Raw genomic sequence first — 13,257 nt, 5'->3', positions numbered from 1 at the left:
AGGACAAATCCCTGCACCCTTGCACTGACCACAGAGGACTCAATAACATTACTGTCAAAAACGTGTACCCTCTTCCTCTAATTTCCTCTGCATTTGAGCTGCTACAAGGTATTAATACTCCAGTGGACATTATGAGTATTTAGTTATGCCATTTGGTCCCCCCAGTGCCTCTGCAGTCTTCCATGGGTGTTCTCCAGGATCTGCTCAATGTCTGTCTTTTTGTCTATCTGGATGACGTTCTCATTTCAAAGTTTAAACAAGAGCATGTGGTACGACAAGTCTTCCAAAGACTTTTTGAGAATCACCTCCTAATAAAGGCTGAAAAGTGCGAGTTCCACACCTCAGAGGTATCCTTCCTGGGCTTTGTCATCAATGCCGGCAATATCCAGATGGACCCTGCCAAGACCAAAGCAGTTGCTGACTGGCCTCCTCCTTCCATATGCAAGGAACTTCAATGCTTTCTAGACTTTTCAAATTTCGGTGGATGCTCCCCTCACCGCCCTCACCAGCATGTGCCCTTCCGGTGGTTCTCTGCGGCGGAAGGAGCCTTTGGTGAGTTAAAGTCACGTTTCACATCTGCTCCCATTCTCATATTTCCAGATTATTATTGTGAAGGTGGGCGCCTCGGACACGGATGTGGGGGCGGTTCTTTCTCAGCGGTCGGCTGAGGATCAATACGTTCGCCCTTGTGCCTTCTTCTCCCAGAAGCTGTCTCCCGCAAAGAGGAATTATGGCATTGGGAACCGGGAGCTGTTGACAGCTTTGCACTGTCTCTCCTAATGGTCGAATCAACTTGCGGGTCGAGTATGCCCACAACACCCTTCCTGGTCTTTCAACTTTCCAGTGTGCCCAGGGTTACCAGTCACCACTCTTCCCTGAGAAGGAACAGGAGGCCAATGTCCCCTCAGTCCAGGCATTTGTCCAGCGGTGTCCATACATTTGGAGGCAGGCCCGTTCTTGCCCTATTTCGACCGCTACCAACCGACACCGTGTCCCCTCACCCCTTTATGCCCCGGGACAACGTCTCTGGCTGTCTATGCGGGACCTTCCCCTCAGAGTGGAATCCCAAAAGTAGGCTCCTTGTATCATCGGCCCATTCCCTATTTCTCGGGTCACCAATCCTGCTGCCATTCCTCTTCATCCATGAGAATTCAGTCCACCTTTCATGTCTCCAGGATTAAACCTGTCAAGGAGAATCCGCTTTGAACCTCCCACAGACTACCTTCACCCCCCACCCCCCCAGCTCATTGAAGGGGCACCTGCCTACACTGTCCGTCAACTCTTCAAATCTCGGCAGCGTGGTAGGGGAGTGCAATACCTAGTGGACTGGGAGGGTTATGGTCCCAAAGAACGCTCATGGGTCCTCACTCTAAGCATACCGAATCCCTCCCTGATTACTGACTTCTACCAGGCTCATCTAGACCAACCCAGTGTCCCACCGAATGAGCCTGGTGGAAGTCAGGAGCCTGGGGGGGGGGGGGGGGGTTCTGTCACAAATTCCACAACTTTTAAATTGTTTAGATCCGGCTTGCCTGTTTTCACCAACCCCTCTGTCATTTCAGGTCCTGCCACTCACACCGTGAAATCACTCATTCCCCTCTCCCGTTCTTCCACGCCCATCTCACCTGCTGCCCATTCTCTCATTAGTCCCTCACTATTTATATACATCCACTTGCACTTCATCCCTTGTCTTGTGTGTTACTGCCAAGCTCTCCATCGTTATTTTAGTTTCTGTATCTGATCTGCTTGTTCCGACCCTGTCTGCCCTTTTTGACTTTAGATTTTCTGCCTTTTTGAATTTGTTTGCATGAGTGACTGATTCCCCCGGTTTTGACCCTGCCTGAATACTGAGTAAAATGGACTATCCATGTATCTCTGTCACTTTTTCATGCTTTTGGGTTCCAGTTTGCATGTAGTAACTGATAAACAGTAAATACATCAAATTTAGTGCCCCCTGCTGTATAGCTATTTTCCAAGCTACTGTTGCTAGCTGACATCAGCTCCCACTGTCATGTTTGTCAACGCTGTATCAATGCTTTCGGCATACGGAAGTCAGAAGTTCCATCTCTCAGCCCCTTGCCAAATTCTTTGCATTTTTCAAAATAATGCAGTGGTTGGACTTAGACCTGGGGATGATCATACACCTTAATTAAACAGGCCCGTCACTCTACTGAGCATTCCAAACAAGGTAGAGACGCATATCTTCCAGGATTGTCTTAAGCAGGTAAATGACCAAATGTTAAATCCTCAGTACAAATAAGCCATTTACACTATTTTGCAGAAGTTTAGAATCAGCTGTTATGTTAATGTTTTTATCTCTTTTAATAATAGTTATTTTAACAGCGATAAAAACAATAAACTATAATTCAGACGAAATGTATTATTTACATTTGAAATAGTTTTAGCCTGAAAAGTTGAAGAATTAAATTCAAACTTCCATTTAGTTGATGCCAAACTGCTGTTGGAACCTGGATTTTGAATTTGTTTTTCAGTACAAAAAAGAGCAAATGATCTTCAATCATTATTGAACCACAAATGTGCAATTGATCTCTAAATATTTAGTTTGTCCATTTTTCCTTCCTAATCCAATTCCAGTGGTGCTAACTCTAGACTAACCTTCTATTTTTATAGGGAATTTTGAAGAATAGCCTTGCTAAAACAACAGGTTGCCTGTTACTCCCAATCATTATAGGCCTCATTATTGTTCGCTGAAACAGGAACCTGTTTCTATTTAAATCTGCACACATTTTGTTTTTAATCCTGAAGTTTCTTTTACCAATGACTGGTGTTTTTTTACTATTCTTATTCAACTGTTGCTCAGAGGGATATTTGCCTCTTTCTGCCTTTTAATTGTCAGTCTGGTTGAACCATTGTACAGGGTTTTGTTCTCGATTTACAAATCAAACCCTTAATATCAAGACTATATTTCTTAAGTGGACTTTCTACATTCTAAATGCTCGAAATACCATACAATTATATATTGAGTAATCCTCTCAGCCATTTGACTGGACCCAATCAATCTTTAGTGGCAGGAGATTACACCGTTTTGAAGAGAATGCAATCACATATTATAATCTGTTTACTGTAAGAAAGTCGTGTGTATGAAAACACACGTTTTTTTATTTGTTCTGTGTCTCTGGATGACCAAACTATTATAAAAAAGAAATACACTTCAAAACAGTTGAAGTAAAAGCTGTTTCTGCTTCCAAAATTCACCAGGAAAAATGCAGAAAGTCTTATCTTTTAATTTTTTGACAGCAACAACATCAAGAAACCCTGGTCAACAGCAAAACTCAGGCTACTTTATCAGGCTATGTAGGAAGCTTATAGAAGTGGGGACATACTCTTATGTATGTTTTTTTTAAGCGAATTACCCGGCATCAGTGTGGAGGAGTGCAAACAATTTCTTATTACTGTAATTATTACTTAATACAGTAACTTCCGTTCCTGGTAGCAATACTAGTCTCCAACCTGTGTCCAACCCTTGTTGACCCATTCAGATAGACCCTAACCCACATCACATGTTTGTTCTGATCTCTAAAATAAGTTGAGAAATCACTCCATGACCTCAATGCATTCTTCAAAGGGAAAATAAACAGGGCTACGACATAAAATACCAAATTACTTTTATCAAAGCTAGTATGTTTCTTTGACTTGTAAATTGAGATCAAATTCATTAGAATTAATTATAATTGTCAATGCAGAAAATAAGTGTAATGCCATTTCACAATTCAATAATAGACTTGAAATGCAAAGGATCTCCAAAAAAAGATGTGTGGAACATACCATCCCTTCATTATATTCTACTAGTGCAGTGCATGTGAAAAACAGACCTGTTCGGAACGGCCGAATGCTTGGCCCGTGGTATGCTGCTTGCAGCTTTCTCGAGAACCGATCACACAACAACACTATGCTTCCTTATGTCCTCAGAGACACACCCAGTCAAAGCTACTCAGAAACACCAGTTAAATACAGTCTGCTATATCAAAAAACATGCACCGAAGTCCGGCTACTTGCTGTCAGAGACACCGGTGGAATATACATAGAGGATACTGTATATTAATTTTCTTTAACATAACCTGTGCGTTTATAAAGGAGAACATGGATTTAAAGTATTTTGCAGGCAGTAACATTATGGAGCTCTAGCGTAGGTTCAGATGGAAGACTATACTTTTGGACACCTAGGTCTGTAGTTTAATTCTCATATATTTGGCCATTCTCCTCTCTCAAGCATGCTTACTCATAACTTCCTTGCTGTCATTGGACCTCATGCAAGAACGATTATTTGTATTCTTATCTTAACTTACAGTGGGCACATACGAGTGTACCACGGCAGATGCAGCAAATGCTCCGAACTTCAAATTTACTAGCTTAGGACCCCGCCTCAGCCGAGGGCAAACATGCGTCGATTATTTGGAGCGTTGAGGAATGGTTGGTGGAGATTATGTTTTATTTTTTTCTCTGTGTATGTAATTTATTGACCCTATGGTCACATTGTGTTTTTTATGCTTTTAAATTTCTGCTCTGTTAAGCACTTTGTGATTTTATGTCTGTGAAAAGCGCTCTATAAATTAATTTTATTATTATTATTATTATTATTATTATTATTATTACTATTATTATTATTATTAGCCAGTAGCAGTTTGGAGGAGGTTTAGTTGAGGATCCACTGCGGCTCCCGGGCCTTGCAGATCCCCCAGTCTCCTTATGAGACAGGAGGATGATGACTATGGGGGGAGATAACCTTGGGTGAAATGGTTTAACAAGAGGGAGGGAGGGTGGGATGCGGAAGCGCGAGCAAGCTGAGGCTTAGAGTGGGTAGGTATTTGTAGGAGTGTGGCCGGAAGTGGGGGAGTGGCTGAGGCGTGGTCCTGCTCCTGAAATTCAGCTAAGATTTATCTACAATTCACTAGCTTAGGACCCCCCCCCCTCAGCCAAGGGCAAACCTGCGTTGATTATTTGGAGTGTTGAGGAATGGTTGGTGGAGATTAGCCAGTAGCGGTTTCGGGGAGGCTTAGTTGAGGATCCGCTGCGGCTCCCAGGCCTTGCAGATCCCCAAAGAAGTCCTCCTGGGAAGCAGGGTTGCCTGCCTGTGCGCGGGTCGATGAAGCTGGCGAGTGTAAGTTAGTAGGCGTGGGAAGATAGGTTATCGACGGTGGAGTTCTGCTGATCGATGGTCGGCAAGATCGAGTAAGGATTTATGGGTTGGATATTGCGTAACCGATGTTGGACGGCTGTCTGCAGGAGGGCGGATTTTTTGAACTTCTGGAATGAGAAACGAGAAGCCATGGCGTTGCGGTGGCGCAGACATGAACTGCATCGAGAACGCGCCCTTGACGGACGGGTGTCGCAGCGTCCTTTGCTGATTGGGTAAACGACTGCTAGGTTGTCAGGAGTTTAAGAGATGGACTTGCTGCCATCCGTGGCCCCACGTAATGGCTGTGGCTACGATTGGTCAGATTTTGTAGCATGGGGGAAAACGACTTGGCATTTGTTTGCGAGATCCGAGGGCTGATCTACGGCAAAACGTCTTCTGTCGTGGAAACCCCCCAAAGACGGCAGAGGGAGCGGCATCGTTGTGTTGAATTGTGTGGGTCCATCGCTGGAAGTGGACGGCGTGGGGGCACTGGCATCCCGGTGCCAGGTGTCCTGGCTACGGCAAGTTGCTGGGTTTTCTAGAAGTAGGCGGCAGGGGGCACTCGGCGGCGGGGGGGAGGCGCTGGCATCCCGGTGACAGGTGCCCGGCTAGGGTTCTCCTGCTAAGGCTGGTTGATGTGATTGCTGGAGGTGGAGAGCTTGGGCCACTGGCGTTCCGGTGCCAGGTGCCCTGGATGGAGAGGGCTGCTGTAGTAGGCCGCGGACGTTCAGGTTCTCCTGCCAGGTTTGGCTGATGTGGCTGCTTGGAATGGAAAACCGGGGTCGCGGGCATCCCGGTGCCGGGTTCCCGTCCCGCTCGCTGCTACCGTGGAGCAGTCGCTAGGAACATGGGAAGCTGTATGACCGATGAATGAGCTGGAACATTTCTCTTGAATGAGTGTTAAGGGTTTAAAACTTGTAATCTACGACAAGTGTTGTAGACGGCTTGGTAGCTATGCTCGTCAAACGTGGCTGAATGGACGGTTGTCAATTTGTCTGGAGATGACCACGAATTGCTGCGGGCGCCATATGTTTCTGTATCGTTGTGTCGGCTTACGTAGCCACACTGGAATTGGACGAGTGAACGATTGGATTCAAGTCAGGTCGAGACGAACGGCACAGTAGATTAATGGTTCCATTTCGGATTGGATGTCGTATAACGTTTCATTAGAGAGTCCTCTAAGGGCGGTTGTCCCACTACATTGTTGCGTTGCTGCGATGCGTTGTTGCGATACGTTCCGTTGCGTCGCGTGACGCTGCGTCGTGCTGCTGAGATACGTTGTTGCGTTCCGTTGTTGCATTCAGTTGTTGCGTTCAGTTGTTGATTGCGTTCCGTGGCTGCATCGTTGCGTTCCATGGCTGTGTCGTTGCGTTCCGTGGCTGCATCGTTGCGTTCCGTGGCTGCGATGCTGCATTGTTGCGTTGCTGCGTTCCGTTGCTGCGTTACGTTGCTGCGTTACGTTGCTGCGTTACGTTGTTGCGTTACGTTGTTGCGTTACGTTGTTGCGTTACGTTTGCGCTTAGAGAGGGGGAGAGAGGAAAGAAGACCTGGCAACCCTGTGCCTGGGTATAGGCAGAAGAAGGGTGGTGTAAGGGAACAGCGAAGGGACGGGCGCGTGAATCCGGCCAGAAGGTGGGATGGAATACTGTGGAAATTGAAGGGAGGAAGAGAGAGTCAGCATCTCGTTGCCGCTATGGAAAGTTGAGTTTGCCTGAGGTAGTGGAGGGCATAGTGGAGAGGTGACGCGCTGCAACCTGGCAACCCGGAACTTTGTGGGTTGGAGGGCGGAGCTTGGGGGTGCATGGTGGCGTCACGGTCGTTGGCGTTACGCCGGTGTGTTTTGGATGTAGGTACGTTTGTGTTTTTTAGCCTGACGTGACTTTAGGAAAGTTGTGAGGAGTTGGCACAGTTTTGCTTTGTTGTCGGAGCGGTGGTGAGGAATCCCTTCCGATGCTCTTAGCAGGCAGACTATGGTCCAGTTGGAGATCTTAGCTGGTGTGTCTTCGATGGGGGACCTGGCTGGAGCACGAGAGCGGTGGTGGCGTCTTTGAGCGCGGCGTGCCGGGTAGCTGGAGTCTCGTTCCCGAGAGCTGGGTCTGGAGCGAGCGAAGGAGAGAGCTGGATTCACGTTTCCGTTGTCTACATCTGGAGGTGGCAGGTCTCCCTCTGCCACCGAGATGTGAGTTATTGGAGGACGGCCGTGGGTCTCAATCTTCGTATGGGCGGATTCTGGCGGGTGGATGCAGGTGGTCGGCGTGGTGGAGATCGGCGGGTTTTGCTGCGTTGAGCTGCCTGGACCCTCTCGATGGCGGTTGGCGGCGTCTTGTGGGCGGCAGGTCGAGTGCTTCCCTGGGCTGTACGGGTGGCCTCTGGGGAGGCGAACTGGTCGTCGTCGTCGGATGGCCTGATGAATGGCAGATCCACGTTTTAGGCGGGGTAAGGTTTTTTGTTTTTGTTTTCTCTGCGTGACGTTCTGGTTGCGAGTGCGGAAAGTGCGAGCAAGCTGAGGCTTAGAGTGGGTAGGTATTTGTAGTGTGGCCAGAAGTGGGGGAGTGGCTGAGGCGTGGTCCTGCTCCTGAAATTCAGGTAAGATTTATTTACAATAACTGTATAAATGACCACAGGTGGCATGATGAATGCTACCTGTGCGTTAATACGCGCATATTCACGAGGATTGAATATTTGCAATATTAACACCCCAATAATACCATATAAAGCTATGGGTCCTGCCCCATATGTCGAGAAGTTTCCATTCATGAACATGGCACCCAAAAATAAAATAATAACTTAAAGAAAATCTATACTTTTTAACAGCATCAGCTGGAATTAAGGGACTGCTTAAGCCACAGAATGGGAGGAAATATCGAGTGCTGTTAGTGCCATGTCACGCCAGGGTCATACTGTCACTTGAATAAAGAAGAAATGCTTATATATGAAAATGGCTTTAAGATTATATGCCATTATAGGTGACGTTGCCCTTATAACAACGGAGGATCTTCCCCTCGATAGCGACTTGCATAAACTTGCATGTGAAGATGCATGTTAAGAGCCATCCATCTGTCCCTGTCAATATCAGGACACTGTCTAAAGCAGTGTTTTTCAACCTTTTCTGAGCCGCGGCACATTTTTTACATTAAAAAGATCGCGCGGCACACCAACAACTAAAAACGTTACAAAATGACACCTTTTAGCATAATACAGCATATATGCCAGGGGTGTCAAACTCAATCCCAGGGAGAGACTAGGGCCAAATAGAGTCACCATTTAATAAACAGGATAGAAGGGATATTGGACAAAGTGCAAAAAGAATACATGTTTAGGTAGGCTACATTATTTTATGCATATGTGCCAGAGCCAGATGTTTGCCATCTTTTCTTGGCTGCCAGTTCATTAATGTCTGGGGTTAGGTTCTGTGCTGTGGAAAACCTCAAGATGGAGTGAAGGTGCATCAGTGAGACGACTCCTGTGTGGGTTTTTGTTCATCTTCATCACAGAGAAAAAAGCTGCTCACACAGGTATGTGCTTCCAAACATGCAGAGCATTTAAGCAGCATGTAGGCGGAGTTAAGGCATCGTTTCGGGGGTGAAGCTTGGAAACTGTGCAGCACCCACAGAGTCATACTTTGCCTTGAGTGTCATTACACTGGAGGTATATCAGCTCCACAGCTGCTCTTTCCACGTCAACTGCAAACGGATTGCTGAGCAGTTCAAATTTAAATTTCTGAGCTGCAAAGTCGGCAAATCGGCGAGTGATCTCTGTGCCAAGTGCGCCCAGTTTATCAGCAACATGCCCAGTCGGGAACACAGCGGTGGAGACTTTTACTGCATCACACATGTCTGTGATCATATGTCCCCGTCCCTGAAGCTGGAGGTTTAGCGCAGTGAGATGCTGCATTATGTCGCACAAAAAGCCAGCTAACATTGCCACTTTTCGTCCCGGAGCTCTGTGGTGTGGCGGGCCAGTTTATGATAAAGATATGATATTTTCTGGTGGGCCGTTGTACTGAGGGCCGGATATATGCTGACAATTTAATGACAAGTCTCTAAATGTGTTGATCCTTACTAGGCTTTACATCTGGGTTATTTTGACCAGGGCCCAGTTCAGAGTCTGCATTTTTCCTTTTCAAATATTTCTCCATCGCTGTTGGTCTTGTCACCGCAACCTCTCCCGCGTCATTTCATTCTACTGTCCTACATTAACACGGTCATTATTACACTACCTACTGCCACCCACTGGCATGGAAGAGTATTTATTACTTAGCCAGCCACTATATTGCAGCTCAGACGCTCAACAATAGCAAAGTATTTGCAACAACGAAATAATATTTTTTTGGACTCATTAAGTGAAATTGGGCATTTTCCGACGGCACACCCGGCGATCTCTCACGGACACTGGTGTGCCGCGGCACAGCGGTTGAAAATCACTGGTCTAAAGATACACTGTTAGGGCCTGAAGCGCTAAGGTTTCCAAAAGAAGTAAGTTAGCCATGATACATCTGGTTCCAGTTCTCACTGATCCTATTAAACACAGAGACAATTTAAATCAAGTTGTACAAAATGTAAGTAATTTTGCAGCTTGAGATGTTCATAGTGATATTGTAGTATTGTTCAATAACATCAATAGCATCAATAGCAATAATTGAATTATATTATTCGAATTGCAGAGTCGAAAAAGAAAATGCCAGTATAATATAAAATGTAATTTACATAGGATTTTCTAATGCAGATTGCTTCAAAGTAATATAAAAATAAAATCCCTTAGAGACAAACAAACTTGCACATTACTCCTTTGACGGGTCTGGACGACTCGCAAATTGTGTTTGTACGCCAGGGAAAATTCTAAATACAAAAAAATTGGTGAATACGGCAATTTTCATCCATTTATAAGAAACAATTATATTATCTTCATTCACTTGTTTCCCCTGATTGACATAAGTTAGTATGGCAAATGTTGCAATGGCAGAGTGGCGCTGTTCCTGTCGGCTGTCGGCGCATTGACTCTGGGGAAGGGAAGAGGTTTTTAGTTAGTATAGCATCCATGTGATGCTAGTTATCCAGCATCCATTTAACATTAGTATCCAGCAGCAAATGTGAACTACAGTCAATGAGCCACGGCCTGTAAAGGCCTGCTGCTGACAACATGCTTGACTCAGTCTGCAAAGCCCTGAAGCACCTGTTACTAAACTGAGTGCTATTTGCTTGTTTATTCAAAGTTTCTTCCTATTGAAAGTGTCGCTATTCAAATTGCACCAAATTTGACACACCTTCCTTGGGTCACCAGCAATATACCAAGCAAGTGTGAAATATATTGGATGAACGGTTCTTGAGATGTTCAAAGGACATGCCCACATACATACATACTGTACATATACAGTATATATATATACATACATACAAAAATGCATACAGGTATGGATGGATACCTAATCTGTTCCATTTATTGTAACCTTTGTTGTCATTATTCATGGCCAATGACAATTAAGTCACAATAGTCATTGAAGCACCAGAGCATGCTTTCCATTTTAACATTCATTGTTAGTTTTTTCTGGAGCAAAAGGACCAATATACATGAAACCCCTCGCTAGTTCACGAAGGACTTAAGCTACATAACAGAAAATGGCAAATTGCCTTCATGCTACTTTTGCCTTAATGTTCGGTTTGTTTACAGTTTACGTTGCTAATGAATTACACTGTTCTTTAGCTGAATATATGTCTGGATAACTGGTTGTTGAGAAACTTGGAAAAGGGAAAAAAATGCATGAAAGATCTTGTTACATGATCTTTTTACATGGTAGTCAGTAAAGGTGAACTAATGTTGATACCTTACTATGTAGTCAATGTATAACAGTATATGGTTTTCTCTTTCTCTCTCTGTTAATCTCCTTTCTCAGGGCTGAAGTTGTCTTGGGGAGTATCATAAAGAAGAAAGGATGGAGGTAGAGTTTGCAGATTGTTTGTGTCGACTTGTAATATCAAAACTAGAAGCATCATATTAGAAGGTTTATTTTAAAAGTCTTGACCATAACTTTTCTATAATTTTGTTATTGCATCATTGTCATCTGCCGTTAGGCAAATTTCAGCATTGCATATGGGATGACATTACACTTTTATATATACGTTATTCAACAGCATAATCCCAGTTCCCAGAAATCACTCAGAAAAGTGTCAACAACAGACAATTAAAATTAGTTATATAAAATCAGGCATAATGAAGAGTATTATGTAAAATACAATCTGCAGCTAGATGTCAAAAGAAATACTGTTATTACTACTGTTAGTACTCATACAGCTGCAGTAAACACAACAATTCAAGAGCCTTGGTGCATTTGCAGGTTGTCATCATGACAAACTGCAAAACCATGTTTACATCTCTGTGTATTTCCAAAGTTGTCAAACTATTCCTTTAAACTAAAGCTTGAGGTAGCAACAGACCATTCTAATGACTTCTCTGAATAATACTTTCTTTAATCCTGCTGACCGAGACGCGTAAATTCCTTATGTTGCTACCCCCCCACCCCCAAATAAATTATTCATATAATGTAGTAGTAGTAGTAAGCAGAATAATGATGGAAAAAATTACGACTACTAGTAATAACAACAGCAGTGGATATACTGTAATTAAATTAAATTAAATTGATTTTGTATTGACCAAAATTACAAATTACAAATTTGCCTCAGAGGGCTTTACAATCTGTACACATACGACATCCTCAGTCCCAGGACCTCACATCGTTACAGGAAAAAGAGGAAGAAACCTTAGAGAGAGCAACAGAGGAGGGATCCCTCTCCCAGGATGGACAGAAGTGCAATAGATGTCATGTGTACAGAATGAACAACATAACAGAGTTCCAACACATTCAATGCATATGACAGAACTACTGCAGGAGGCAAGACCATGGTCCAGGTATAATGGTATTGGTAATATAAATAGTGATGTGAGTAATAATACAAATGATATTAGCAGTGGGAGTCAGCAGGGCCATGGCGGGAGGAAGGACCAGGGTCCAGATATAACCACGATCCATGGAAACCTGTGAGGCGAGAAAGCACAAACATTCCGGGGAAGAAGCTAAATTAGTAATGAGCATTAATTAATGGGTAATGAATTCATACAGGAGATGAAGAAGAGGATATGGAGCTCAGTGTATCCTAGGAAGTCCCGTGTCAGTCTAGGGCTATAGCAGCTTATCTAGGGGCTGGTCCAAGGCAAACCTGAGCCAGCCCTAACTATAAACCTGAGCCAGCCCTAACTATAAGCACTATCAAAAAGGAAACTTTTAAGCCTACTCTTAAATGTCGTGAGTGTGTCTGCCCCCTGGACTGAAACGGGAAGCTGGTTCCACAAAAGAGGTTGATAACAAAGGCTCTGGCTCCTATCCTACTTTTCAAGACTCTAGGAATCTGTAGTGCCATGATTTGGGAAACTTCCAAAAACCTCGCATCAGAACTGAAGACTCAACGGAAGGCGTGTGCGTAACTTGACAGTGCGCGCTAAACAGAGCAGATTGACAAGTGTCTGTCAGAGTTTGACAAACGCTTTCGAGACTTTGCTTTACTCGAGCCAGTTGCTACACTTATGTGCTGCACATTTTGGGAAGATATTGAGGTTGATTTACTCGCATCACAAATTGCAATGCTGTTTCACCTGAACTCGTCTGGAGTGGAGGATAAGATTTTGACACTGCAAGCTGACATTCAGCTGAAGTCCAGGGCTCATGGACAGTTTTCTCACAGAGGAAAAGTACCCAAACATGAGGAAATGTGATACCTTCTTGACTGCATTATTCGGCTCTACTTATTTATGTGAGTCAGCCTTTTCCCACATGAAGAACATTAAGTCCATACACCGTTCCACCATGACTGATGATCATTTGAAGTCTGCTTGAGGCGGGCTACCAGCAGCTACTGTCCGGACTATGCAACTCTGGCCAATCCCATTCAGTGCAGGTCATCAGAGTAAGGTAATGACCAAAAATGTACAGAATTGTATTGTGCCATAAGGGTTCATGCAGTTACGCAAGGTACGCCAACATATATTGTAAATATAAAGTATACTCAGTATAGTGTGTGTGTGTGTATGTATGTATGTATGTATGTATGTATGTATGTATGTATGTATGT

At 44.3% G+C, this 13,257-nt stretch overlaps 1 protein-coding gene across 1 annotated transcript in view; it reads left to right on the top strand.

The window, feature by feature from the left end:
- Positions 1–13,257, top strand: part of LOC116399314 (voltage-gated potassium channel subunit beta-2-like) — a 131,631-nt gene that overhangs the window by 55,174 nt on the left and 63,200 nt on the right. The window contains exon 6 of the mRNA XM_031876388.1: positions 11,028–11,072. Within this exon, the coding sequence (XP_031732248.1) occupies positions 11,028–11,072 (45 nt within the window). The remainder of the gene's footprint in view (positions 1–11,027; positions 11,073–13,257) is intronic.

Source organism: Anarrhichthys ocellatus, unplaced genomic scaffold (genome assembly GCF_004355925.1).
Source record: "Anarrhichthys ocellatus isolate YVR2014 unplaced genomic scaffold, GSC_Weel_1.0 scaffold108, whole genome shotgun sequence".
NCBI classification, from domain to species: domain Eukaryota; kingdom Metazoa; phylum Chordata; class Actinopteri; order Perciformes; family Anarhichadidae; genus Anarrhichthys; species Anarrhichthys ocellatus.
The sequence above is the reverse complement of the archived record's forward strand: the minus strand, read 5'-3'. Positions and strand labels throughout refer to the sequence as shown.